Source organism: Prinia subflava, chromosome 8, assembly GCF_021018805.1.
Source record: "Prinia subflava isolate CZ2003 ecotype Zambia chromosome 8, Cam_Psub_1.2, whole genome shotgun sequence".
Lineage (NCBI taxonomy): Eukaryota > Metazoa > Chordata > Aves > Passeriformes > Cisticolidae > Prinia > Prinia subflava.
The window spans coordinates 35,846,151-35,872,838 of NC_086254.1; the positions used below are offsets into that span (position 1 = coordinate 35,846,151).

Here is a 26,688-nt window from a genome sequence, read left to right on the forward strand (position 1 = left end):
GTGTCCCCATGTCCGTGTGTCTCTGTGGCAGCATCTGTCCCCCAGTGTGATCCCACAATGTATGGGGGCTTTGCTGCCACCATCAGCCCCACGGGCCCTTGGCAGGGGTGGGGGAGGGAGTCCCTGGGTTGGCACCCATCTCTGTGCTCCCCACTTGAGCTGCAGCGTGTGGAGCCCAGTTTAGGCTCTCAGCAGGGGCTGCGGCCTGCCTGTGACCAAGATGCTCCGGAGGTGAAGCCTCATGGATGGGCAGAGTCTCTGCAGGGAGTGAGGGGCATAAGGGGGAGCCTAGGAGAAAAGGGGGATGCTCAGCCTTGGAAACCAGCCTGGCAGCGGGGAGTGACTGGGCAGGGGAGGGGGAGAGCAGGCTGCAGGGAAGGGGAGGCTCTGGGAGAGGAGCGCTGCAGAGGCTGGAGCTGGGATATGCTGGGAAAGTGCTGGGGCAAAGCAGCTGGAAAATCCACACTCCGTCTTGGAGGGGAAGGAGGAGGAAAACACCACGGGGAGGAGGAGCAGGCAGGGAGATGATGGGAGGAGATTCCAGGCATGACAAGCAGGTCTGCCTCTGATCCTGCTAAGGCTTCCTTTTGCAGTCACCATTCCCACGTGTCTGTTCCGGTAGCCTGGAGCTCCATCTGGCTCCAGCCCTCTCCTCCGAGGAGAACATCCTCCAGCCCCAGGCTCCAGCTGCAGCAGGATCAAGCCAGCCCGTGCTGGAAACTGGGCTTGTGCTGAAAACTTGCCCTTGCTGAAAACCAGGCATTGGGCACCAGGGCCTGTGGGTGCCAGGAGGAGCCCTTTGGCCACTGCCCTGCACAGGGCAGGGTCTGGGGGTCAGTGTCCGCTGCCTCCAACAGCCTCAGCACAGGATTTACTCCAGTGGGACAGGCATGAGCAAGGCTGGGTGCTGCGAAGGCTGGTGCCCAGTGGGATGGGGTCCTGTTCCCACTGTAGGAAATATTTAGAAAGCAAAAACTTCAGAATTCCATCAACTTCACTGCACTTGTGGTGTAAACCTCTTTTACAGGTTTGTGACAGCAGATATTTCAGTGAAATTGTCCCTTTGGCAGCACTCTGGGACCTGTGTCCTTTCTGAACCCGTGGCCTCCACTCTGGGGTCTCTGCGGGGGCAGCAGGAGCTGAGTGTGCATAGGGAAGGTGCTGTGGGATGGGCAGGGCTCCATAGCTGCTGCTCCCTCCCATCAGGGACAGCTCCTACCTCCGGCACAGAGCTGCTCCCAGGGCAACATCTCCTTCTGCAGCTCTTGAGGGCCGTAGGAAAAAAGAGGAACAAGGGGTGGGACAGGTTGTACTGTGCTGCTCAGTGCTGCTCAGGGCCCTGCAGAGCCTGCAAGTGCCCTCAGGGTGCTGAGCACCCCCAGCCAAGCACGGAGGGTGCTGGTGGTCATGTGGGTTTGGTGTCCTTCTCCCACAGCCTCGGGTGCAGGTCAGTGCAGGTGACCAGGCTGCCACGGAGGGTGGCAGCATCCCACTGCAGCTGCCACTGTCCCCAGGGGCTTGGTGCTGCCAGGCTGGGGCTGGGGCTGACTCTGGGCTGCAGCAGCACTGGGTGAGTGGCAGTGCTGGAGGAGCCCTGGCCTTCCCACTCAGCCCCAGGGTGGGCCTGGAATGGCTCCTGAATGCAGCTCTTGTGGCCATGGCCAGGAGCATGGCAGTGCCAGCATGGTCCCTCTGTCAGGGCTGTGCAGCTGCAGGGCTCAGCTGCAGAGGGCCATGCCCAGGGCCACCGCCCCTGCCAGCCCTGGCTCCCTCAAACAGCTCCTGCCCCCAGCAATGACCCTGTGTATGGGCCAGAGCCACCCCAGCATGGCTGCAAGGCCAGAGATGGAGGGATTCCCTGCCTGGGAGCAGGGAGATGGCGCCTGGGGATTTACCAGGATCCCTTAGCAGAGCTCTGCCACCCTAGCACTGTTGTGCCATGCTCTCACTGGCTTTAGCTGGAAGAAAGTCCCTGGGATCAGGCTCCTGGCCCACCATCAGAAGGTTGGAACTGGAGCTTAAGATGCAAAAGTGAAATAGGATGAATTCCCCTCTTGCTACACTTAAGAAAACCTTTCATTTCCTCAGGGATCACTGAAGGGAAAAAGTAGTTTGGAAGAAAGTTTAGAAATGTCAAGTGCAAAACTCAGCGTGTTTTTGGCCCAAAGTGATGCGTTGTCATTTTAGAGATTTCACATTGATTAAAAATTCACACACTGAGATCCAAGTGGAAATGCTTGGGAATGATCCGCACAGGGACTAGGGCTAGCAGCGAGCAACTGCTCGAATTTGCAGTGGAAAAACAGCAGCCCTGTTTCCTCTGTGGAAAAAACAAACCACTGGTGACCTCTGAAAGCTTCTGGTGGCCTCGGCCGAGCAGTGGTGTCGGTCAGGAAGAGCTGATGCTGCTCAGGGTGGGTTGTCTGGCTTGTCGAAGCCAGGAGAACATGGCCCTGGGACAAGAGGGTGAAATCCTGGGCCTTTGGGTGTGAACTGAGCCCTCTGTGGTGACCACTCAGCCAGTGCAGGCACAGGAGGGGAGCGTTCCAGGGATCTCCTGGTTGCGAATCCGGCGGAAGGCGTAGGCTTGACTCCCTGTCTTCTCCATCACCTCCTCTCTCTTCCCTCCACCCCCAGAGCCATTTTTAGTCATTTTCCTGGGAAGGTTTCACATCTTCCCACTGCTGAGGACACCTGAAGGGCAGCAGTGGGACAGGAGCTGTGGTGTGGGATGGGTTTCTTCGTAGCAGTGATTCTGGGGGTGACACTGAGCTGAGCCTGAGCAGTGCAGTGGATCCACCTGGAATGGGGCATCCATAGGCCCTGGGCAGGCTGGAGCAGTGGGCTCATGTGAACCTCAGGAAGTTCTACCAGGCCAAGTGCAAGGTCCTGCACCTGCCAGGGCAGCCCCAGCAGCAGCACAGGCTGGGGGCTGGGTGGGTTGAGAGCAGCCCTGGGAGAAGGACTTGGGGTACTGGTGGGTACAAATGGGATGTGAGCTGGCCGTGGGCACTGGCAGCCCAGAAACCAATCCTGTGCTGGGGGGATTCTGCCCCTCTGCCCACTCAGATGGGATCCCACCTGCAGAGCTGCCTCCAGCTCTGGGCACCCAGCATAAGAAGGATGTGGAGCTGCTGGAGTGAGTCCAGAGGTGGCCACAAAGATGCTACCAGGTCTGGAGCCCCTCAGCACTGGGACAGGCTGGGATAGCTGGGGATGTTCACTTGGAGAAGGCTCCAGGGAGACATCAGAGCCCCTCCCAGTGCCTAAAGGGGCTCCAGGAGAGCTGGAGAAGGACTGGGGACAAGAGATGGAGGGAGAGGACAAGGAAGGATGGCTTCCCACTGGCAGAGAGCAGGGCTGGATGGGATACTGAGGAGAAGTTTTTCCCTGTGAAGGTGGACAGGCCCTGGCACAGGTTGGCCAGAGAAGGTGTGGCTGCCCCTGGATCCCTGGAAGGGTCCAAGGCCAGGCTGGGCAGGGCTTGAAGCAAGTTGAGCTAGTGGAAGTTGTCCCTGCCCTTGGCAGTGTTTGGAATTGGAACAGGATCTGCAGGCATTACTCAGGGGTTGCTGGTTGTGGGTTGCTGGTGTGGCTGCTCTGTGGGCAGGGTGGGTGATGTGACAGGGTCACAGATGCTCCAGCTGAGCCACCTTGTGGAGCCACAGCCCTTGCCCTCAGGTGGGGATGATCCCAGAAGATGCTGCACAGCTGAACATGTCCTGGTGGGGAGCTGACAGGGCTTGAGCAGCCTGAGTGGGGAGTGGGTGATGGTCCAAAGGATGCTCCATGAACTGTGGAGTGTGGACCTTCCTACAACACCTTGCTAGCTCATGCTGTGTTGGCATAAAAGGTTTCAAAACCATAAAGGTACCAAAAGCACACTGCTGAGCATCCCGGCATGGAAAATGCCCTCCCCTCCGTATTCCTGGCCCTGGGTTTGTTTTTCAGGCAGCTGGGGCTGGAGGCAGGAATCCACAGGGTCCCACACTGGCCGTGGGAACCCAGCATGCTGCTGCTGCTGGGGTGGTCAGAGGGGAGCAAACCAGCCAGCCCGGATGCGAGCTGTGGAGCTGTCCCTGTTTGCCATTTCCTGTGTCAGTGCAGCCTTTCGCCTGACTCACAGCCTGCTTTTCCTCCCACTCCTAGAAAACACCAAGTCAGGGTTCCAGCCGGTGCAGGGGTGTGGGAGCAGGGGTCAGAGCAGCCCCACTGCCTGCTGTGCAGGAATGGGGCATGAGCCCATGCCCTTGCCTTTGGTGGGTCCCTGACACTGGTGTCTTTCCCCACTGCTGGCTCTTGTCCTCCAGCTCAGAGTATGAAATCCTGGTGTCCTGTGCTGCTGCCACCTTTGCAAAGCCACCTCTTGGCACAGACAGGGATCTAGGATCTGGCAATGGATCTGTGCATGGACATGGATGTGGGGTCTGGCAGTGGATCTGTGAGTGGACTGAGCTGGGGTCCGGCAATGGATCCGCGTGAGGCAGAGATGGGCACATCCCAAACCCATCCCAGCCTCCCCCAAGCAGCCAGGGCATCCCAGCTGGCAGCTGCCCGGGCAGCAGCCCCAGCCCGGGTGACACCTCCTGTCTCTCCCCTGGTGGCGGTGACCAGCGCGGTGACCGGCGGTCATGACAACGGAGACAGGCCCCGGCTCCGAGGTGAGGAACGCGCAGGAAGAGGCGCAGCAGCAGCAGCTGGAGGCGGCGGCCCAGGGCCCCACGGCCGCTCCCGGCCCCGCCGGCCGCGACACCGACCCCCATGAGAAGCTCGGGGCACAGCCCGACACCCGAAACATGGAGCCGGTGAGTGGGCGATGGCCGGGGCCGTGGAGGGGACAGGCAGGAGCAGCACCAGAGGGGACGTGCCCCGCGGGCTGCTGTCCGTGGTGCGGGAGGCCGGTGAGGCGGGCAGGCCCTTGGGCCTGAGGGGGACATCCCCAGAGGAGCCGCTCGGGCGGGCCTGGGTGGGCTCTGCTGCTGCCCCAGCCGCCTGCACAGCTCCTGGCAGGCAGGACAGCCCGCGGGAGCTGGGTGGCAGCCGGGAATGGCAGCGGGGCAGGGATGGCCCTGCCGGCCGGGGCACGGAGAGGGAGGGCTGCCGTGTGCCTGGCTGAGCTGCCCCGGGCCCGGCTGCTGCCGGTGTTGGCTGTGCCATTGCTGGGGAGCTGAGCTGCTGCACCGGTGGTTGGGCAGGGAGGGTTTGGGTGCTGAACTGACCCCAGGTGTCTGCCAGGGCTGTGCTGGCAGTGTGGGTTGTGGAACTGGCCTTGGCTGGGGACTGCCCCTCGCCAGCTGCCCTGCTGTGCTGTGCAGAGCCTTCCCCCTGTGCCCCTCACTCTGGCAGTGGTGCCATGTAACCCTCTGTGTGTCCCTGCTCCAGGGCACAGACATGGAGGACAAGGACTACAGTGAGACCGATGGACTCTCTGACAAAACAACTCCCAGCAAGACCCAGAAGTCACCCCAGAAAACCACCAAGAAAGTGAAGAGTGCCCTGTGCAGGGTGACCCTGCTCGATGCATCCGAGTATGAGTGCGAGGTGGAGGTGAGTCCCAGATTTGGGGGCCTGTGCTGACACTCCAGGGACCCTGCCCTGTCAAGGACAGGACTCTACCTAGGACAGCTTTGTAGTACCTCTGTCCTAGGGAAAAACACCCACAGAAATAGCCATTTGAGCTGAAATGTCTGTTGTTAAAATGAGTTAAAAATCTGAAAAGAAAGACCCTTGCAGGGAATTTCAAGCCCAGTGAAACCAAATTTGGCAGCTACTCATAAGAGGAAACAGTGTCTAAGTCAGAAGCTTAATGGGTGTGGCTAGAGCTCTGCCTGGCAGTTCAGGCACCTGGCAGTGGCTGCAGGCAGGAGCAGAGGGGACACATACCCAGTGGCCACCTGAGCACTGGGACATGCTGCAGGGCTGCTTCAACCACCATCAGCATGGACACCTCTCCATTCCAGGCCAGCTGGGGGACACCCAGGATTCACTCAGGCGTTGGGGCTGGTTGTGGAAGGTTCTGGTGGCCCTGCCAGGGGAACAAGGCAGCAGGGAGCAGAAGGACATCCCAGGAACCCCTGTTCCCATCTCCAGCACTTGCTACTGTCTCCTGTCCCCATAATGGGAAGGCAGCGCTGCTCCAAGCCACACCATGAGCCAGGAGGGAGGGACATTTTTAAGGACTGATAATTTTGCTTGGAAATAAAAAGCTGAGGTTGTTGAAGAGTTGAACCTCAGGGATCTGAGAGTCTTTGCCAGTGAGGCCTTTTCCTTGGCTGTGGCCAGTGGCACATGGGTGTTTGCTGGCAGCACAGAGCAGATCTGTGTGTGGGTGCTGCCTGCCCCAGGGCTCGACTGCCTGGGACTGATGAACAGAGTGGGAGGAGGGACCACCCCAAGGCTGGCTGGAGTGTCTGGCCCCTGCCACAGGAGCAGGACCTTTGGTCCCTGTGCTCCAGAAGCCCTGGCTGTCGCTTTAGCAGTAAAATTGGTTGCAGAGCTGTGGAAAGATGGGTTGGTACCAGGATGAAAATCTTCCTGAAGAGAGAAAGGAGTGGAGCATCCTAGGGGGTCATGAGCCCTGGCAGTCATCCTTCCCCTGGCTTTCTCCAGAGCACTGGCCAACCAAACTGGGATGGCAGGAGAATCTCAGGTCACAGGTGCTGGCAGAACAGAGCAGAGCAATGCCCCTCACTGAGTCACCCAAGGATGTGAACAACTGCTCTTTAAAAAAGCCACCTGGAACACAGGGGAGAGGGTTTGGGGTAGGAGTGTTGGTGCTGCATTTCTTTCTTTCTGCAGACCCTGTTGAAATAGTTGTGCCTTGTCCATGTGCTTTAATTAAACCTTAATTCAGTAAAAATTCAGCAGGGGAGTCAAACTGTTCACCCCAAAGTGTGACACCCCATGCCATGGGTGAGTGCCTGCCTTCAAATCCAGGTCAGAAGGAGGGAGGAGACCCAGAAAGGGTGATGGTAACTGCTAGAAAAGCTGTGGAGGGCATCAGGAGCCCAAGCTGTGCTGCTTGGTGCCCTGGGCTGCTGTCCTGGGGGCACCTGATGGAAGTGCTGTAAGTAGATGCCTTGGAGAGGGGAGATGGGAGCTGCCAGGCTGGAAACAGGGGAGATGCACACTTGGGAAGGGCTGTTCTTCCATGGCCAGGAGTAAGCCTGGCTCTTGGTGCCACCAGTAATGAAGGGAAATTCAGGGGAATTAATTTCCCATCCCTGGAGTTCAAGGCCAGGTTGGATAGGGCTTGGAGCAGCCTGGTCTAGTGGAAGGTGTCCCTGCCTGTGGCAGGGAGGTGGAACTGGACAATATTCCAGCCCAAACCATTCTGGGATTCATTGATCCCAAAGGTGCTCTCCACCACTCCACATGCTCCTGGTGGCTCCTGTTATGCTGTGCTTGAGGATCCAGCCACCACTGCCACCAGGAGCCCATCCCTGCAGCCTGGGCCCTGGGTGTCCCCACAGTGGTGCCCCATGTCTGCAGCCCCAGGACACCCTTAGGCGCTGCTTTAGGGACACACGGGTGGTTCTGGGGCTGCAAGGCTGCTATGTGGTGAAGCCCACACTCGGAGAGAGCATGTTTTGGTGGTCACCTGGAGGGTGTCCAGGAGCCCAGTGGACCAACTGACCATCAGCCTGTCCATGTCTCCAACAGAAACACGCCCGGGGCCAGGTGCTCTTTGACATGGTGTGTGAGCACCTCAACCTCCTGGAGAAGGACTACTTCGGCCTCACCTTCTGTGATTCGGACAGCCAGAAGGTGAGCACGGGGGGCCCCTCTGCAGCCACCCCCTCCAAGGTGGGGGCCCTCCTGACCTGCTGTCTCCTCTTTGCAGAACTGGCTTGACCCCTCCAAGGAGATCAAGAAGCAGATCCGCAGTAAGTGCCTGGGGAGGGTCTATCTTCTCCAGCCCTGGTGTGTCCCATAGAGCTCCTGGGTGGCTCCGTGTGGCTGTCCTGTGGCAGGTCACCTTCCCACCTGCCCTGGAGGGGACCTTTGGCAGCTGGCCTGAGGCCAGGGACATTGTTGCTCGTTCGGCTGTTTGTTATCCACCTCTCCTCTTACTCGTGAGAGATGGGGGGACAAAGGACCCCGTCTGTGCCACTGGAGAACTAGCTGAGACTTGGTGCCACTCTGGGCACCACCTGTCCAATGCAGGGGGGACAGAGATGGTGGAGACAGCTGGGGGGCCTTGCTAGGACAGGTCCTGGGGTGCATTTGCCATGGTGTTGCCTTGCTGGGATGGCAGAAGAGCTGTTGCCCAAGGTGTCAGCTTCTGGGACACAGGAGAATTTTGCTGGGACACTGAGCTTGTGGCACCTGCAGCTGTGATGCTTTGCTGTCCCCAGCTCTTTGGGGAGGATTCAGCAAGTTGTGCTGGAGTTCAAAGGGCTGTGCCCCAGCAGCCTCTGGAACCCCCTTGTCCCTGCCCTGTGCAAGGCTTGGAGGGAGCAGCAGGATCCTCAGTGGACACACGGATGCTCCTGTGCTCTGTGTGCAGCCCCGTGGGTGCTGTCCTGAACTGCTCTCTCCCCTCCCAAGGTGGGCCCTGGAACTTTGCCTTCACTGTGAAGTTCTACCCTCCAGACCCTGCCCAGCTGACAGAGGACATCACCAGGTGAGGACCACAGTTCTCCTTCCCAGGAAGTCCCAGCCCGCTCCAAAGGGCACCAGATTCCTTCCCAGGGAGCCCCAGACTGCTGCACAGTGCAGAAGTCTCCTTCCTGGAGAGCTCCAGCCTGCCCTGGGGGGCACCAGATTTCTTCCTGGGGAGCCCCAGCCTGCTCCCCTGCCCCACTCTGACTGTCTGCCCCTCCTGCAGATACTACCTGTGCCTGCAGCTCCGTGCCGACATCATCACGGGGCGCCTGCCCTGCTCCTTTGTCACCCACGCCCTGCTGGGCTCCTACGCAGTCCAGGCCGAGCTGGGTGACCATGACACTGAGGAGCACGTGGGCAACTACGTGAGCGAGCTGCGCTTCGCCCCCAACCAGACGCGGGAGCTGGAGGAGCGCATCATGGAGCTACACAAGACCTACCGGTGAGCCCTGCGAGGGGACGGCATGGGACAGCTGCCCCACACCCGTGGGGCACCCAGCCATGCGTCCCCTCTCTGTCTCCCTGCAGGGGAATGACCCCTGGGGAAGCAGAGATCCACTTCCTGGAGAACGCCAAGAAGCTCTCCATGTACGGGGTGGACCTGCACCATGCCAAGGTACGGGGACTGCCGGAGCGCTGCCCCTTCCCAGCTGCTCCTGCCCACCTTCCTCCCGCAGGGAAGGCTCCTGGCATGGCTTTGGGTGACACCAGAGAAGCTTCAGAGATCAAGCTCCACCAGCCTGGGGTTCAGTGTTCCCTCTGCCAGCCAGGCCCCCCGCAGCACTCTGCAGGAAGGATGTGGCACTGCTGCCCAGCCTGGCTTTTGCTGAGCTGCTGAGCTGTCCCCTCCTGTCCCCTTGCCTCCTCCAGGACTCAGAGGGTATTGACATCATGCTGGGTGTCTGCGCCAATGGCCTCCTCATCTACAGGGACCGGCTGCGCATCAACCGCTTCGCCTGGCCCAAGATCCTCAAGATTTCCTACAAGAGGAGCAACTTCTACATCAAGATTCGCCCTGGGGAGGTGGGTGCCAGGTGCTGGTGCAGCCACTGGATACCCATCCCGAGGAATTGGGGCTGATGGTGAGGATTTCCCCACCTGCCTCTGGCCTCTGCTCCAAGGATCCCACATTTATGACCATGCTGGCCAAGAGAGCACATTTCCTGTGGCATGAATTTTCTTTCATGTTCTCTCATGGTTTCAGCAGCTGAGGGACCCCAAGATCCCATCCCTGACAGACTCTGTGACCTTGCTGGTATAGGGAGCTTGCCTAGGAATGGGGATTGAGGGCCATTTTTGTCACATCTTTAGAAAGTTTTTTTATTCATTTTCAGACTTTATTTTCACTCATTTATGGTGGGAAAGTATATTTCCTCCCATGTGTTCCAGCAGGCTGGAGGGCAAGGACAGCACACCTGAGAGTGATGCCCTCAGACCAAAACAGCTGTAAAAGCTTTTTGTTTCTTGAGGGAATTTATCTTGCACTAAAAAGCCATTTACAGCTGAGGAAAGTGCTTAGGCCAGAGATGTGGGGTGTATTCCATAACTGCTGGGCATGGTGCTGGGCATGGACCATCTCAACATGGCTTTGAGTAAGATTTTTGAGGGTCTTTTGCATAGTCACAGCTCCTGCCAGAGGAACCTGAGGACCTTGGCAAGGTCCTGGCATGTCCCCTGGGGCAGAACGTGCCTGTAACAGCCTGTCTCTGTCTCCCCCAAGTACGAACAGTTTGAGAGCACCATTGGCTTCAAGCTGCCCAACCACCGCTCAGCCAAGAGGCTCTGGAAGGTCTGCATAGAGCATCACACCTTCTTCAGGTGAGGAACCCTCTGAGACCTTCTCCAGGCCTCCCTTCCCTGAGGCAGACACGTTCTGCTTCTGCTGCAGTAGGTGCACATGGGGGGCAGTGCTGGGGGGACTGACTGGAGCTCACTGACACCCTCCCACCCCTGTGACCCCCAGGCTGGTGTCCCCAGAGCCGCCCCCCAAGGGCTTCCTGGTGATGGGCTCCAAGTTTCGGTACAGCGGGCGCACGCAGGCGCAGACGCGCCAGGCCAGCGCCCTCATCGACCGCCCCGCGCCCTTCTTCGAGCGCTCCTCCAGCAAGCGCTACACCATGTCCCGCAGCCTGGACGGAGGTACGGCCGCCAGGGGCACGGGGACACGGCTCCGCTGCAGGAAGGGGGAAAGCTGCCCGCACTCGCTGGGCGGGGTCACAGCAGCATCAGGCTTCCTTCTGCAGGCTGTCCCCAGCCTCATCCCCGTGGCACAGGGGCTGTCCCTACCCCAAGGGGTAGCTCAGACTATGCATGAACAGGGGGACATGGCGGGGCTGGGGTCAGGCAGCTCAGGGACACATCACCCCCTCCTCTGTGCCCTGGGACCCCTGGAACCACCTGCCCCAGGTGTGAGCTAGCAGGGGCAGGGGGATTGGGGCAGGAGCAGGGTGGCAGGGCTGGGGTGACTCAGCTGGCAGGGGGATTGGGGCAGGAGCAGGGTGGCAGGGCTGGGGTGACCCAGGTGTCCCATGTGGGCAGAGTTCTCGCGTCCAGCCTCTGTCAGCGAGAACCACGACGCCGGGCCTGAGGGTGAGAAGCAGGATGAGGATGGTGAGTTTGGCAGCAGGAGACGCTCTGAGGTGGAGGATGAGGAGGTGACCACCCCGACAAAGATCAAGGAGCTGAAGGTACAGCTGAGGTGGGCAGAAGAGGGTGGGGGTGGAGGGGTAGGTAGGCAGGGCATGGGTGCAGGCAGCAGGGCTGGGCTGCAGGCAGGAAGGGTCACCTCGGGGCAGGATTCCTGCAGCCCTGTCAGTGTCAGCTGTGCCCCAGGCTATTGGGACCCTTGAGATGTGGCTCTTGGCCCCACCAGTGGAAGTGGAGCTGTCACAGGTGTTCAGCTTCACTTGGATTCCCCAGAACCCTCCAGGTGGTCTCAAGGCTCATGCCCAGGCAGGGCTGGAGGGCAGCCCGGTTCTGGGACAGGGATGGGGATGGGACAGGCTGAGCACATCAGTGCCCACCACTGCCTGGGCACAGCCCACCTCCTTCTGCCCTGTCCCTGGGCTGTCCCAGCCCATTTCAGCCCCATGCTGGGAGGGGAGGGGGGGTCCCTACCAGCCTATCAACTTAACTGTAGTGTTAGTGACAAGTGCCCTCTACTGACCCTGCTGGTTACTTTTAACCCTCTCTTTGCTGCCAGCCGGAGCACGAAACAACTCCCAGGCACAAGCAGGAGGTATTCTCTCTCTGGAGTATCTTAGTCCTCATTGGTGCATCATATTGTCCATCCTTCCCAAAACAAGTCTGTCTGTCACCCTATTTATTGGAATACAAGATGCACCGGGCTGGGGGTTGGATGCTGGAAGAGCCCGAGGAACAGACAGCTGGGGATCAGCTGTGGCATCTTCTATCCCACTAAGTAAGGTGGTCCTGATCGTGCCTGTGAGCAGGAATCCTCCCAGGGGCAGGAGAGCCCCTGGCCCATTGGGATGACCTGGCTTCTGCTCATGTTCCTGACCCTGCCATGTCCTCACCTTGTGTCTCCTCTCCTGTGGAGCTGGTCCCATCCTCCTGCTGGCACCCGACCCACGCTCTGTTCCTGCCTGACCCAAACTGCCTCATCCACCCCTGCCCAGCTCTCCTGCAGTCCCCTGAGAGCTGAGCTGGGGCTCCCCAAGCACTGTGGCTGCTATCCCACCCCACAGAGGCCAAGAGGCTCTGAGCTGCCTGGGAGGGCTAGCACTGATACCAGCTCTGTGCCTGCACACCTTGAGAGGGGCTGAGGAGAGAGGGAGGCTGAGCCCTCCCTGCACAAACTGTGCCTGTGGTGGCCCCATCAGGAACGATTCATCCTGGCCTCAAATCCAGGGCTGCTCCCTGGAGGATCAGCCTGGAGGATCTCTCTCCGTGAGCAGAGATCCCAGCTGGAGCTCCCAGTGGGAGCAAGCACAGCCAGGGAATGGGGTCGGCTGTGCTGGCACCACCCAGGCTCCCTGTGCAGCCCCACCGGGGGTGGGCACAGGCCCCGACCCCGCCCACCTCATCGCTTGCCCACTGCATGTGCATGTGCTGCGCCCAGCCCAGAGGTGGGCACACCTGAGCCCTCCTCAGCTCGGACATGTGGGGCCAGGGCCGGACTTTCCCTGAGCTGTGCTAAGCCTTCAGCATGTGGAAAATTTGGTGGGGCTTTTCCTGGGACTCTCATGTGTCTCTTCTCTGTTGCCGAGGAGGTACTGGGGAGGTGTTTGGGGCCCTCCATTTGAACCTCAGGAGAGCTTTGGGTTTGGGTCGGAGGCAGAAGCCAGGTTCCTCCTGGGAACTGGTTTGCCCACCTCTGCGGCAGGACGAGGGGGCCACCCCAGCGCCCGTGCCCTCACCAAGCCACGCTCTGACACCTGACCCCTCTCAGCCTGTGCGCCCTGAGCTGTCCTCTCTCCGCAGCACATCAGACCCACCCCGCCCTGGGCTGCTCCACAGGGATCCAGGCCTGGTTCAATGCTGGCCATCCCTGCCCAGCCCTGGACCTCCAGCCCTTTGTCAGAGCCTGCTCCGAAGGAGCTCTGATGGAAATGCCACCCACTTGTTTTTCTGAGACAGAGCCTGGGCCCCCTTTGTGCCTGGCACCAGACAACAGCACAGGCTGCTGGTATTTCCTGCAAGGGCCCATTGCGTGCTGATCCCAAGGGAGAGCCTGCTCCCCCCTCCAGGAATCTTTAGCTTGTCCCCAGCCAGGAGGACACAGAGCCCTGGAGATGCCACCAGCCCACACCATGCCCTTCATCTGCCACACACATTTGGCCCCATGTTACCTGCAGTGAAAGAGCTGCTGCTTCCTCTCCTACAGTGAGACCTGCAGACTGTGGTGCTCCATTACACTCCTTATTTGGCTCCTGAGACCCTAAATTCCAGCCCAGTGTGCCACCAACCCTCCCAGTGCCCCTGCTCATCCCTTTGGACTGGGCTGCTGCTTTAACCGTTGCTCTCTTCCTCTCTCCTTCCCAAGTTCTTAGACAAGCCAGAAGATGTTTTGCTGAAGCATCAGGCCAGCATCAATGAGCTGAAGCGCACCCTGAAGGAGCCCAACAGCAAACTGGTTCACAGGGACCGGGACAGGAGGCTGCCTTCCTCACCAGCCTCTTCCTCACCCAAGCACGAGGATGAAACACCAAAGGGAACCCCTGAAAAGGCCACTGAGGTTTGTTCTGCTGCTTCTCTTCCAGAGAGGATCAGGATCTGTTGGGGAGGAGCCCTTCAGCTCCTGTGCTGCCCTGAGGGAGCATGGTGGGAGTGATGTGCTGGGGACAGAGGTGGTGCTCCTAAGTTTTTTAAACCATTTTCACTGCTGGGAGGGTCTCCCTGGGCACTGCAGGAGACTGAACAGCCCTTGTCTGGAGGTGTTTTGGAGCTACCTGAGAGGTGAGCTGTGGCTCTGGTGGCCCATGGGTTGGGGTTTTGCTCACTCTTCTCAGGAGCAGCCTGTAGGGCAGTGCCAGCACAGCTCCTGCCCGAGGGTGTCCCCAGCAGAGCAGGACCAGGACCCTGTGCAGGGGTGCCCCGTGGTGCTCTCAGCAGTGGAACCTGGGTGGTGGGAGGAGTGGATGATGAGTGGTGCCACGCTGGCATCCCACACCACATCCTCCCTTCTGGCTTTGCACTGGGACCATGGGGGCGACTGGAGAGCGCTGGAGTTGGGGTGCCAGGACACAGCCCCCAGTGCTGGAGGTGTGTGCCCTGGGGCCCTGCCAGGCTGTGTGCCCTGGGGCCCTGCTGGGCTCAGTGCAGGCAGCACGTGCCAAGTGTTCCCCTGCCAGCCTGGATGCCCTGTCCCTGCCGGGGACCCTCCCTGCCTGCTGTCCTCTGGGCGGGGCTCTGAGCCAGTGCTGTGGCCGCAGCAGGGGATGTGGCTCCAGGAAGGAGGGTGCCACACATGGGGCTGCTCTGCCCTGGCTGCCCCCTGCCATGGAGAGGGCACAGGCTCTGCAGGAATTCGGGACGTGCCTGTGTTCCCACTGGGCCCTAGCACTGCCCAGAGGCTGGCGCTGCAGAGGGGGCTGTGGCTGCTCACAAAGCATTTGGCTGGGAAGAGGAAGAGGGACTTAACCCCACATTGCTTTTACCATGGAATATATCAGGTGCACAGATGTGAATGGAGCATCTAGAGCTGGCACAGCTGTGACCTCTGTCCATCTATCTATCCATCCTTCCATCCAGTCATCCATTCACCCACCTGCCCACCCTTTGTTCCTTCATTCCTTCTCAAATTCTCCCTTTCTCTCTCTCTCTCTCTCTCTCTCTCTGTCTCTGTCTCTCTGTCTCTGTCTCCCTCTGTCTCTCCCCATGGGTGCTGGGGTTTCCGTGCTGGCACAGACGATGGAAGAGGACACCTTAGACGATTTTGCATCTGATCATGGAGCTTCCCTAAGCATGGAGTCTTTCACGCAGAAAAGCCTTGTCTCCTCTCCTGAGGTTGTCACCACCCCCTTTCTCCCCCACCTCTCACCGTGGGGGTCCCCAGCCTGCCGAGGGGTCTTGTGCCCTCTGAGCAGAGCTGCCCATGGGTGGGTTCCCTATATGGTGACAGGCAGGACCCCTCCCAGGACAGGGCTGTTGATGAAACCTCTCCCCTGGCTGCTCCTGCTGGACTCTGAGATGTGTTCCTGGAGCGAGCTCCCAGTGCTGATGTGGGGCCGTGCTGGAGCTGAGGGTCCTAAGGCAGGGGTGACCCAATGGCCTGGACACCTGGGTGGCTGCTCCAGCAGCCTCTGGCTGTCCTGGCTGCAGCTTGAGTTCCCTAGGCTCAGGCACCCTGACAAAGGGCATCCTTGGAGGCATCCTTGGACCCACACCTGTGCACAGCCAGGTCACGCTCCATCAGGAGGATGTGAGGGGTGTGAGCTCTCAGCACCCCCTGTGTGTGGGTTTAGCTCAGGGGAGGGGACAGCCAAAAGCGGTACCTTCACTGAGCAGAAGCAAGCTGGGGTTTGAGCTTTGGTTCTGGTGTGGTTGGCCCCAGGGACACGCAGTGCTGGGACACTTGTCCTGCCGGTGCACCCCAGGGAAAGGCAGAGGGGTGGGGGACAGGCTGGGCACACTCTTGCTCCATGTGGATGTCCCTTAGTCCATGCAGAAGTCACAAGCACAGGCAGCAGCCTGAACCGGGGCTGACTGAAGCAATCCCCAGGAGCCAGGATGGGAGTCACGGAGGGCTTGGGCACAGCCTGGGCTTCAACAGAGCAGCAGCATCTCCTGGTCCATGTTGGCACCCTCCCCATTCCAGTATTTCAGAGCTGGAGGACAGACACAGCAGGTGTGAGGTGCACATACATCTCTTGAGTCAGGCTTGCCCTTGGCATGCCCAGCCTGAGCTGGGGTGCAGTTGCTAAGGTGGTCTCACCAGTGGTTTCTCTCCAGGCATCTGTGACTGAGACTTGGCCCTGGCATGTCTCCACATATCCCCAAAGGCCAGATACTTTGCTCTCCATGAGAGATTCATGGCCCTGAGGAGGTGATGGCACAAGAACGGCGCATCTGCAGAGCCTGGAGCTCTCATCACTGCCAGAAGCTCCCCTGGTGCCCATGGGCGTCAGGCCCACTGAGCTTGGGTGGTCTGTCACTTCCAGCCCTCTGTCCCCGTTCCTGCTGGAGGACAGGAATGCTGGACTAGGCAGGGGCAGGAGCCTCTCCAGCTCCCCGTTTTGTCCCAACATCTGATTCCCTCATTATCCTTGCCTGAGGCTATGCTTTCTTCTCAGGTGAGCTGAGTCTCCCTCAGAGCAGAGAAGGGCAGCAGGGCCTCTGAGGGATGCCCAGGAGAAGCCTCCTGCATGTCTGGGGCTCTCTGAGGTTGTGGCTCCCACTGGCAGGGGCAGAGGCTGTCTCTGCTCCCTGTTGTCCTCTTTTCTTTCTGTCTCTTGTGCTGCCTAGCCCACAGTGGGAATGGCTTTCCCAGTTGCTCCTGTCCCTAGAGCAGATGCGAAGGGAGAGAGGGAGGGAGAGCAGGGAATTGTAAAGTCACTTATCCCTTGGGAGGTCAAGGCTGGTCTCTGGACAGACCCTTCCCAGAATCATCTCTTTGATGGCTCCATCCTCCAGCCCACTGACCTCCAAAGCTCACGACCTTCCTGCTTCCCTGGGGGATGTGCCCAAGTATCCAGAGATTTGCTCCAAGCATCCCCAGAGCCCTCAGGCTCTGGAGACACAAGGGCTGCCCCGAGCTGTGGCCAGAGCTGGCACTGAACCCTCCAGAGCTGAGTTCACCTCACACCAAGGAGGAGCTGGATGTGCTCCTCTCAAGAGTCTGAGGAGAAGGAAGAAGCTGGTTTGGAAATAAATCTGAAGCTTCGAGGTTTTCGTGACTGGTGAAGAGGTCCTGTCATGGATGAATACCTTCCAAGGATCAGACTTTTTGATCTACAACATTTATCTTGGGCCTTAACTCAGAGGAGGAATCTGAAGAAACTCATCCCCTTTGAAGGTCTCCTCCAAAGGACTCTGGTTTGCAGCCAGAGAAGAGGAACGAGAGGGCTTTGCTGAGGAGATTTGTACGTGTGCCCACAGCCTGTCCATCCTTGTCCTGGCTGAGAACAGGTTCAGCAGTGGCACAGCAGGGCAGGAGCAGGAGAGAAGCTGTGTCACCCTCAGCAAAGTGAGTGGTGTCCTGGCTGAGTGTGGCTGCTGAACAGAAGGAGGGAGTGCTGAGGAAATGAATGCCAGACACCAGCATGGGCTGCCCAGCAGCCCCCTGAGCCTCCCAGCTGGGGGTGATGCTGCTGCCACGGCTCAACCCAGCTGGGAACGACCCCGGTGCAGCCACTGCTCCTGGCAGGAACTGATGGGCTTTGTTCCCATTTCCATGGACTGGGAAGGAACAAAAGCTGTGCTGGAGGCAGATGTGGAGGAAAGGAGCTGCAGAGCAGCTGGTGCAGGGTAAGGGGCTATGGGAGGAGCTCATGCTGGAGGGTGCTGGGGATCAGGTCTCCTGCAGACCCTGCTGTTTATTGGGGCTGCCTGGCCAGGGCAGAGTCCCTGCCAAGGATCCCTCTGGCACCAGAGGAGGAGGATGCCCTTGCTGCCCATCCCTGTGGATGTCCTGTCACTGTGAGGAGCTGGTACCTCCCTGCCCTCAGGGGTGAGGTGTTTGGGACCCATGGGCTGTGCCCCAGTGCAGCCCCTGGGTGCTTCCCTGCAGGCTCCTAGGGATTTTGGGGGGCAGAGGGAAACTTGGCAGAGCCTGGGGCAGGAGCAGGCAAGGGGATGCAGTGAGAGCAGGGACAGGGCCTGCAGCACTGTGCCGAGGGAGCTTTGCTTCCTTTGGCACCTGGCAGAGAAGGCAGCAGCTGGGAATGGCATCTTTCTGCTCGGGGCTTTCACTGACTTCTCATTTCCTTGTGGGAGCTCTTCTACTAGTAACTAGTTTTCCTCCTTTCTTTCCTCTAATGTTATCTTCCCTCCCTCTGACTCTGCTCCCCTCTGCCCCCCGTTTCCCATTCTCCAGTATCAGTCACTAGGTTTGCATTTTGTGTGCAAGTGCTCCAAACATTCCCCTGGCCCCCTGCATGGGGGGGATCCTTGGATCACTGTTCCTGGCTGGAGGGGGAGGGCACAGGCAGCTCCCTCCCTGGGCCTGGGGTGCATCCTGGTGCCCTCGAGTGCCATCCTTGCCCCTGCTGCAGGCTGTGCCCAGGCAGGCTGTGCCATGGGCAGTGCCAGCCCCACGGGTAGCCCAGCACTACCATCCTCATGTGCTGCCAGGGGTGACTGAGCTGCCTCATGGTGCAGATGTTCTCCTGAAACTCTCTTCCTGTGAGTTACTTCCTACCTGCTGTTCCAAAAGTGACTGGATTTTAGCAGTGCTTTGTTTTTGGCACTCATGAGGCCTTTAGCTGACGTTCAGGATGAGCACGTGGATGTACAAGGTGTCCCTGGGAGCCGTGACCTGGCGTCCCCTGCCAGCAGCACGGTGATATTCCCTCTGTGGCTGTGCTGCAGGATGCTCCGTGGCCTTTGCTTGGTCCTGCTGCTGAGCCCGTGGTCTTTTACACTTCACAGGGAACCCTTCACAGGTGACAATTTCTGAACACTTGGTTTCAGCATGGTGGGTTCTGAGATGTCCCTGATGTCCTTGGAAAGGAGGGATGGCCTTTGTGGGAATCTGAGCTGTAGCATCTGGCAGGAAAGGGACAGGGTCTTGCTGATAGCTTCAGATAGTTTCTTCCCCTGCTCGTTCTCTTGGCAGTCTGACAAATTCTTAGGGCACATGGATGAAGCTGAAAGTGAAGCTACCCAAAACCCAGGGCCTTGCTTCCAGTGAAATCTCATCCCTGGGAATTGCCAGAGCCAGCTGAAAACAAGGGGGCAGCCAGCTGTGTTTCCCTGCCTCCAGAGAGCCTGGTGGCTGTTAATGTGTCTGCTGGGAGCTCCACTCCCACTCTGTGCCACCAACAAAGCCCCAGGTATTGCAGGTGTGGTCGAGAGCCACCAACCAGAGCAAAGCACTGTCCCCAGAGAGGACACTGGCTCAGACCCCAGTGTGGCATTAGGCCGTTATTTCCAATCCCTCTCTCCATCGATGAGTTGGCAGGCTCTTTGTACAGTGCCTCAACTCTGGCCTGGATAATAATAATAATAATAATAATAATAATAATAATAATAATAATAATAATAATAAATGATGATGTAGCCAGCCCTGTGCCAGGCAGACCAGCTGTGCCACTCGTGCCAGCAGCAGTCGGGGCTGGGATGTCTGATGCGTTTAACTCTTCTTGCTCCAATTGCAATACAGGGCTCGGAGCACTGGGTATTTATAGAGAGAGAAGCCCCTAGGCTGGAAGCTGTAGCTCTGAGGAAAACTCTGAGAGCCAAGACGGAAGAAGCACGTGCAGGGACCTCGGAGGGGAGCGTGAGTGGGAGCCTGACGAAAGTGGAGGTGACGGTAGGGAAAGCCAAGGACATGGCAGGCCAGGAAGAGCCAGCAGCTGCAGCCTTGGAGACGAGGAAGAGAGCCAAAATGATTGCTAGTCCTGAGGATTTTGAGTCTGTGTGGGAGGATGAGCTCTATGAGAAGGAAAGCAGGGGTGAGGCCAGCCCAGGGGCAGTACATCCACCCGCCAAGAGCGTGGAGCGAGAGCCCCAAGAGCCGGGCAAAGACACAGCCACCAGGGAGCCAGGGCTGCCCAAGCCCTGTCAACAGCCTGAAGAGAGGCAAAGGACCAAGATTTTGGAGTCAGAGCCTCCCCAGGGAGAAGGCGAGATGCTCTCCAAGGAACATGCTTCTGCAGCCTTCAGGAAGCAGGAGGCCAGAGTGCCAGCCACAGCCCCAGAGTTCCTGAAAATTAAAGTGAAGGCTGGTGATGACAGCTCAGAAACTTCTGCAACCCAGAGGATCATCTACTTAGGAGATCCAGAGGGGGAGAAGGACACTAAAACACAACTGGTCTTGGACACTGGTGGGTGGCTTGGCTTGGAGGAGAGACCAGAAGCTCCAGTAAACACATCCGGGGAGGGATCTGGGCATGTGGCACCCGTGGCAGAAGGGTTCCAACCCCTTTCCTCAGCAAGTCACCAGCACAGGACAGTGTCTGGAAAGCCCACTGGAGCACCAGAGCCACCTGGGATGGGCCCTGATGGGACCAGCCAGGGGGGACGTCCCCTCTCAGGGTGGGAAGAACTGTCTCTGCAGCCAGAGAAAGCACCTGGTGCTGGGGTACCTGGAGCAGCACCCACGGGAAGTGGAGCCCTGCTGTGGTCCCAGGAGGTGGGACCAGAGGAGATGGAGCTGCAGAGCTCAGTGGGAGGCTTGAAGCCATGTGGCCTGGCAGGGGATGGCCCCAGGGCTGAGGAGCACAGAGAGAGCCCAACACAGTCCCCAGACATCTGCCCAGCAGTGGAGGGGCTCTTGGGAAGGGTTGGAGCAGACACTGACAGGGAGGAAAGTGCCAGAGTGGTTCTTCAGATGGAAGAGATAGAACCCAAGTCACCTTCATCATCAGCTGAGTCTCGGCAGGGCTACACTCACACCGTGGGGTTGGAGGGAGACAAACCCAGTGCTCCTGTACCTCCACCCCTTCCCCAGAAACCCAGCCCAGTCCCTGTGGAGCCGCCTCTGGGCATGGAGCCTCAGGGCACAGACCTGTCCCTGGGCACCAGCCCTGCCAGAGGAGTGGCCATGCCCGAGGTTGTGAACCTCTCCATGGAGGTGGCACTACCCATGGGCACCAATCCTGAAGCTGAAGAACAATCCCAAAATGTGGGATTTGCTTCATGGAAACCCCATCAGGGGAGACATCCTATTACAGGAGAACCCCCCCAAAACACAGACACCGCAGCAGAGTCGATCCAGGTTAGAGACCTGGCCACCAGGGAGGTTGCCCAGGACATGGACACAACACAGAGCAACGTCCCTACCACTGAAGAGCCACTGCAGGAGGAGAAGCCCATGATCAAAGAGCTCTTCCAGGGCTCAGGGTCAGGAAAGCCAACCAGTGATGAAGGCTCTGGGATGGAAGAACTGTCCCATCACAAAAGCCTTGGCAAGGCTGAGCTGCCCCCCAAGGGAAAAGAAGCAGAACACCAGACTGAGACAATTCTGAGAGACTTAACCCTCCACACTGCAGGTCCCAAAGCACAAGAGCCACACCAGGACTCGGAGTTCAATGTGGAACAAGATCTGCAGGGTGGGAGCTGGACAGTTGCAGAAAGCACAAGGAACAGTGACCTGGCTCTCGGGCAGCCACCACAGGATGAGTCTCCACCTAGAGTAGCTGTTGATGTCCCACACTTCCAGTCCCCTGCAGCAGGATTGTGCCAAGGAAGTGAGGCTTCCAAGCTCTCTGCCCTGGTGAATGAAGGTGAGGCAGGACAATCAAATGGTGGGACACATCCAGCAGAGCCTGGGGTATCAGTGTGCATGGCTGGGCTGGCAGGAGCTGTGTCCCAGGAGTGTGGGGACGCTACCATGGCCTCAGGAAACCAGCAGGACAGCAAGAGCTTCAGGGAAACCTCAGTGGCCTCCAAGATGAAGATGTTTGAGCAAGGTGAAGTGGAGCTAAGGGCCACCCGGGAGGGACAGGAGTGTGTTCTTGAAGCTGAGATGTCGGTGACAGCCACAGGGAATACAAATCTGGCACAGGATGTGACTTTGAGCACTGGCCTTGCCTCGCCCCTTGCAGCGGGACCTGTGTCCAGTGTGGGCTCCTTGGCCCTCAGGCAAGGGGCTGGTTCAGGAGACACCTTCCAGCCTCACTCCCTGAAGGAACATGTCTCTGCTGACCCCGAACACGAAGACGACAGTGCTGACCTGGCCTCACCCGACTCTGGCTGCGAGCTCACCCTGGCTGAGGCCGTGGTAACTCCACCGAACCGTCCGGACGGGACATTCGTGCGCATGTTCTGTGGCTCTGCCCGTGTCCAGTGGCTCCTCACACATCCATTGACTGGCAGCAGGCGCTTTGCATCCCTGTCCTCTCTGTCTGTGTGTGTGGTCAGGCTTCACTGGCTGCATGCGCAGCCACTGCCCAGTCGGTTCATCAGCTTTTGTTTTGTGCCGCCCCAACATTTTGGCTCCCTGGAGAATGCCGCTCGCTGAAGCCAGGAGGGGCACCTGAGCTCCGTGGCCGGGAGCAGGAGAGGGCGCCGGGGGGTGGCTGGAGGAGCTGGGACTGTCACAGACACACAGCCCCAGCAGCGGCGTGCCCACGCTTCCAGCTTCACCCCTGCATTTCCTACGTTGGTTGATAACCCTTCTTGCTTAGCTCCCACCCTGCCCTGCCTTCAGCAAGCTGGTGGCCGGGTGATGGAGCAGCTTCCCTCGCTCTTGTGAGCACTACAGCAGCTCCTGCAGAGTTCATTTCCTTCCAACTAACCCTTTTCTCTAATCCAGAGCAAATCTCAGGAACCAAGTGGGGAAGAAAAGGATTTATGTGGCCCATCAGTAAAATCCAGCCTGAAAGAAGAGAATGTAAAGGCTGCTGTTCCAGTGGTCTCGCAGGTCTCAGTGCTGTTTTGCTAAGTGCTTCTCCCGGCAGTGTGAGCGCTCGCCCCGCGGCCAGGGCTGTGCTGCCCCTCCGCTTCCCTAGCAGGGCTCTCTGTATGTATTGGTCAGACACACACCCCAACACGTGTCTGCAGGCGTGTTGCTCCGGGGCTGCTGGACACCCTGTGTTTCACCCATACCTCTCAACCTCCTGCAGTGCCGAGGGAGGGGTGTGCCGGCACAGCCCGGCCCCTGGGGAGATGGCCCTGGCTGCAAACGCTTGGAAGCAGAGGCCAGGAGGTGGGGTTTCTTCTGGCATCCGTGGGCTTAGAGCTGTTCCTAAGGGACAACTGGGTCTAGATTTCCCATGGCTTCATGGCAAAGTGTGGCAATGGGATGTGTCCGCTCCAATGGCAGAGTTGAGAGGTATGTCCGTGTCTGGAGAAGAGTGGATGGAGGGAGGTCATCCCTTGGCTCTGGCTGTGCTGTCAATTACACTGATCAGGCCACCCTGAGACTCACCTGAGGCCTCTGGAGGGGCAGGTGGTGTCAGTGGGGCAGACTCACCCCGGGGCAGCTGTTGGGCTGGACCTCCCCCCAGGGTGATGCTCCACAGGATGCTCAGTGGAATTGGCTCACTCCTCCTCACTGGAATTGGCAGCCTCCTTTGCTTCTCCCTCACTGTGCCTGGCTGATGGGCCCTTTCCTTTCAAACTCTTCTCTCTTTCTTTCCCTTGTTTTCTTTTTTTTTTTTTTTTTTTGAGTCACTGATAGCTCTGCATCTGAGCTCTTTCTGAATGTTTCCTATCAGACCCATTGTTTTGCATCCATCTGCTTCCACCAGTGCACTGAAGTCCCTCCAAGCTGGCCGAGCTTTTTTTTTTGTCTGACCGAGCCTTTTTGAGATGATTCACTGCCAACAAACTTTTGGCACAATCCAACTGAGTCGCCTTCTCTCCCCCAGCAAAGCCACTGCTGTCAGAAAGGTTTCGGTCTCCATGCTTGAGTTGTGTTTGACTCTACTCTGTGATGTTTGCTGCAGCCTTCCTCCTCCTCCTCCTCCTCCCGCCGTGTCTGCGCCGGTGCTGCCCCGCGGTGCTCACGGCCCCGTCTCTCCACGATTGTGTCTCCTTCAGAGAGCGGGCGTGAGGGAGGGCCCTGAGGAGAGGGTGAAACCGCCCCGGCACAGGGCCCCTGAGAGCGACACTGGCGATGAGGAGCCCGACCAGGAGAAGGACTCGGTCTTCCTGAAGGACAACCACCTGGCCATTGAGCGCAAGTGCTCCAGCATCACGGTCAGCTCAACCTCCAGCCTAGAGGCGGAGGTGGACTTCACCGTCATCGGGGACTTCCACGGCACAGCCTTTGAGGACATCTCCCGGAGCCTGCCCGAGCTGGACAAGGACAAGAGCGAAATGCAAGATGAAGGCCCGGTTTCCTTCCAGCACACTGACAAAGTAGTTCCTGGACTGGAAGAGGATGTCAAAGCCAGGGATAAGGTCTCCCAGCCCAGCCCAGATGTCTCGCAGCCAGAGGTACACAGGGACACCATTCACCAGGACTGGCCCGGTGCCACCGTGCCTTCATGTCCCTTGTGCCTGGCATTGCCTGGCGGGTGTGCGCTTCTGGCTGATTTTGGGGAGCATGCTGGCTGCCACCCCCCATTCCTGCCCGGTGCACACTGTGTCTGTGTTGCATGGCTCTGTCACGTGCTTTGTGCATCTGCTAACCAGAAGTCACGGTCACCTCTCGGTCCCTGAGTTTGCAGCCCTGCCCTCAGCCCATGGCAGCATGTGCGCCGCAGGGCGGCACGTGACACTAACCATCGGAGCTGTCCTCGTGTCCTGCATGAACTCAGTGACAGGCTGTGTACTGCAGAGCCACGTGTTGCCCACTAACCTCTCTGGTCATGCCGGGGCTGGGAGGGATTGGCCTCGTGGAGCCACCCTGGAGCTCATGGAGGGTCACTGTGGTGGGAGGGATGATAGCAGGGCTAACAAAATTGCATGTGCATGTGTGTGGGGCTGAATGCATGCACGGGGATGGGACAGCAGAACCAGCCCCGGCTCCATGTGGCCCTGTCAGTGCTGGGCCAGGGCCATCTCCGGCCCAGCCACCCAGGGCAGCCTCCAGCCCTGCAGGTAAGTCCCCAGTGCTGGCCAGAGCTGCTGAGGCTAGTCCAGACCTAAAGCCAGGAAAGAGCTACAGAATTAGAGGGAGCTGTCTCTGAGCCAGCCTGGAAGCCCTGGTGTGGCGTGTCCGGTGGTGTGGCCAGGGGGAATCCGCTCCAGGGCCGCTGTGGGCAGGGGTTGTTGGCTTGGGAATACTGAGCACTGGTCAAGCATCCCCTGTGCAAGAGCCCTTGGCAGCTCCAGTTTCCTACAGCAGGGCAGTGCTGGCTCTGACACCCTGGGTGTACCCAGAGCCACCAGGGTACAGGTCACAGGGTTGCAGATCACAAAATGGCTGCGGCAACATGCCTGAAATGGGTTTGGTGGGTCTCACTTGACTTTTGAAGAACAATTTGTTCTTATCCATGGTGTCTATAAATCTATCAAAAAAACTCCAGAGATGGAGCAGCAGGCCTGATTTGGGGTGTGTGGGTAAAAGGGACTGTAGGCTGTGTCTGTCTGCCCAGGGCAGCAGCCCAACCCTGCTGCTTGCCCAGGTAGGACCAGTGTGACACTCACAGGACATCGTGTGTGTGGCACCTGTGTAGGAGCAGGGCAGGGAGGCTCTGCCAGGGGCTGGTGCACAAGGAGCACAGAATTAGTGTGGCTGGGTTGAAGGGACTTTAAAGGTCATCTCTTTCCAGCACTGTGTCATGGACAGAGCACTCAGGGCTGTTGGCATTGTGCCCCAGGGCCTGGCTCTGCTGACTCTCTGCTGTTCTTCCTGCAGCCTTCAGCCCCAAAAGTGGATGCTGTGACTCCGAAGAAGGCCGAAGCAGAAGGCTCCACTCCCCATCAGGTCAGCACCACGTACACGACCCAGATGACATGGTGGCTCCCCAAAGACCCAAAGAGGCTGAGCCCTGAGGGTCCCCAAAGCCTCAGCCCACCAAAGCATGTCCCTGGCAGCAGCGCTGGGAGGGCAGAGCCTTTGTGGGGTGGTTGAGGTGGCTGGGGGCCTCTGCTCATCCTTGGCTTGCTGAAGTCCCCAAAACACAAACTAAAGCCCAGCCAGAGATACTGTCTGAGTGTCCCTGGCCCCATCTGCCATGCTGCTGGGCAGTGCTGGCACACAGGAATATCTAGTGGGTGACAGCCACCAGCTGTGGCTTCCTCTGGCAGCAGGGACACTGTCCCTGCAAGTGTCACTCACTTTCTGGTGGCATCTCCAGGCTCACCTGGTTTCCTTTGCCCTGGCAGGTGGATGGAGGCACCCCGGGCAGCAGGGACACCACCACCACTGCCCAGGCTGGCAGCACAGAGACAGCACTGGTGACCTCAGTAAGCAGGGCTGGCCCTCGAGGGGCGGGGCAGCCGTTGTCCCCTGTGGTCCCTCTGCTCCAGCAGCAGTGACTGGGGCCAGCTGGGCTGGGGGGACCCTGCCCCACCAGGGGTGTCACCAGGGTGGCACCTGCCACATTTGCCTCAAGCCAACATGAGCCAATGTGCATGTCTGCTCTTCTTTCAGGATCATGGCACGAAGGCTGGCAAAGGGGCTGCTCCCACCACAGACCTTCGCTCCCTGTCACCGGTGAGGGGCGACAGTGGTGCCATCAGCCAGGCCAAGCTGGGAAAGGGAACGCTGTGGGACTGGGAGTGGGTGAGATTGGTGCCACTGGGCCCCCTGCTGTGTTCCCAGCACTGGCTCCTGGCTGATGCGCTGATACTGGGAAAGGCAGAAGGATGCTCAGAAGGCTGAGGAGCAAGAAGTCAGGACACCCTGACCTGTGGGGGTTTTCCTATGCCAGATCCATGCCTTGGGCATCTGCCTGAGAAGGGTAGTTCCCAAAAATACCCCAGTCCCTGCTGCAGTGGGCTGAGATGCATTTAGCCCTGGGTGTCCTGCAGGGTCACCCAAGGCCACCCACAGTCTCCTGACTCCCAGTGGAGGTAATGGCCACCAACCACCCTGTCCAGCACAGCCCTTCCTCTGGAAAG

At 59.0% G+C, this 26,688-nt stretch overlaps 1 protein-coding gene across 9 annotated transcripts in view; it reads left to right on the forward strand.

Moving 5' to 3' along the window:
* Window positions 1-26,688, forward strand: part of EPB41L1 (erythrocyte membrane protein band 4.1 like 1) — a 65,299-nt gene that overhangs the window by 32,162 nt on the left and 6,449 nt on the right. For 3 of the 9 annotated variants that reach the window (XM_063404727.1, XM_063404726.1, XM_063404728.1), the window contains 19 exons: window positions 4,615-4,805; window positions 5,383-5,547; window positions 7,663-7,767; window positions 7,844-7,886; window positions 8,551-8,626; window positions 8,831-9,049; window positions 9,136-9,223; window positions 9,478-9,630; window positions 10,328-10,425; window positions 10,571-10,746; window positions 11,146-11,294; window positions 11,810-11,845; window positions 13,613-13,804; window positions 19,391-21,952; window positions 22,487-22,594; window positions 23,716-24,114; window positions 25,481-25,549; window positions 25,951-26,031; window positions 26,219-26,281. In XM_063404727.1, coding sequence (XP_063260797.1) covers window positions 4,632-4,805; window positions 5,383-5,547; window positions 7,663-7,767; window positions 7,844-7,886; window positions 8,551-8,626; window positions 8,831-9,049; window positions 9,136-9,223; window positions 9,478-9,630; window positions 10,328-10,425; window positions 10,571-10,746; window positions 11,146-11,294; window positions 11,810-11,845; window positions 13,613-13,804; window positions 19,391-21,952; window positions 22,487-22,594; window positions 23,716-24,114; window positions 25,481-25,549; window positions 25,951-26,031; window positions 26,219-26,281 — 4,956 coding nt within the window. In that variant the 5' untranslated portion in view covers window positions 4,615-4,631. The remainder of the gene's footprint in view (window positions 1-4,614; window positions 4,806-5,382; window positions 5,548-7,662; window positions 7,768-7,843; window positions 7,887-8,550; window positions 8,627-8,830; window positions 9,050-9,135; window positions 9,224-9,477; window positions 9,631-10,327; window positions 10,426-10,570; window positions 10,747-11,145; window positions 11,295-11,809; window positions 11,846-13,612; window positions 13,805-19,390; window positions 21,953-22,486; window positions 22,595-23,715; window positions 24,115-25,480; window positions 25,550-25,950; window positions 26,032-26,218; window positions 26,282-26,688) is intronic. The other 6 variants (XM_063404730.1, XM_063404729.1, XM_063404731.1 and 3 more) reach the window with 6 other exon arrangements.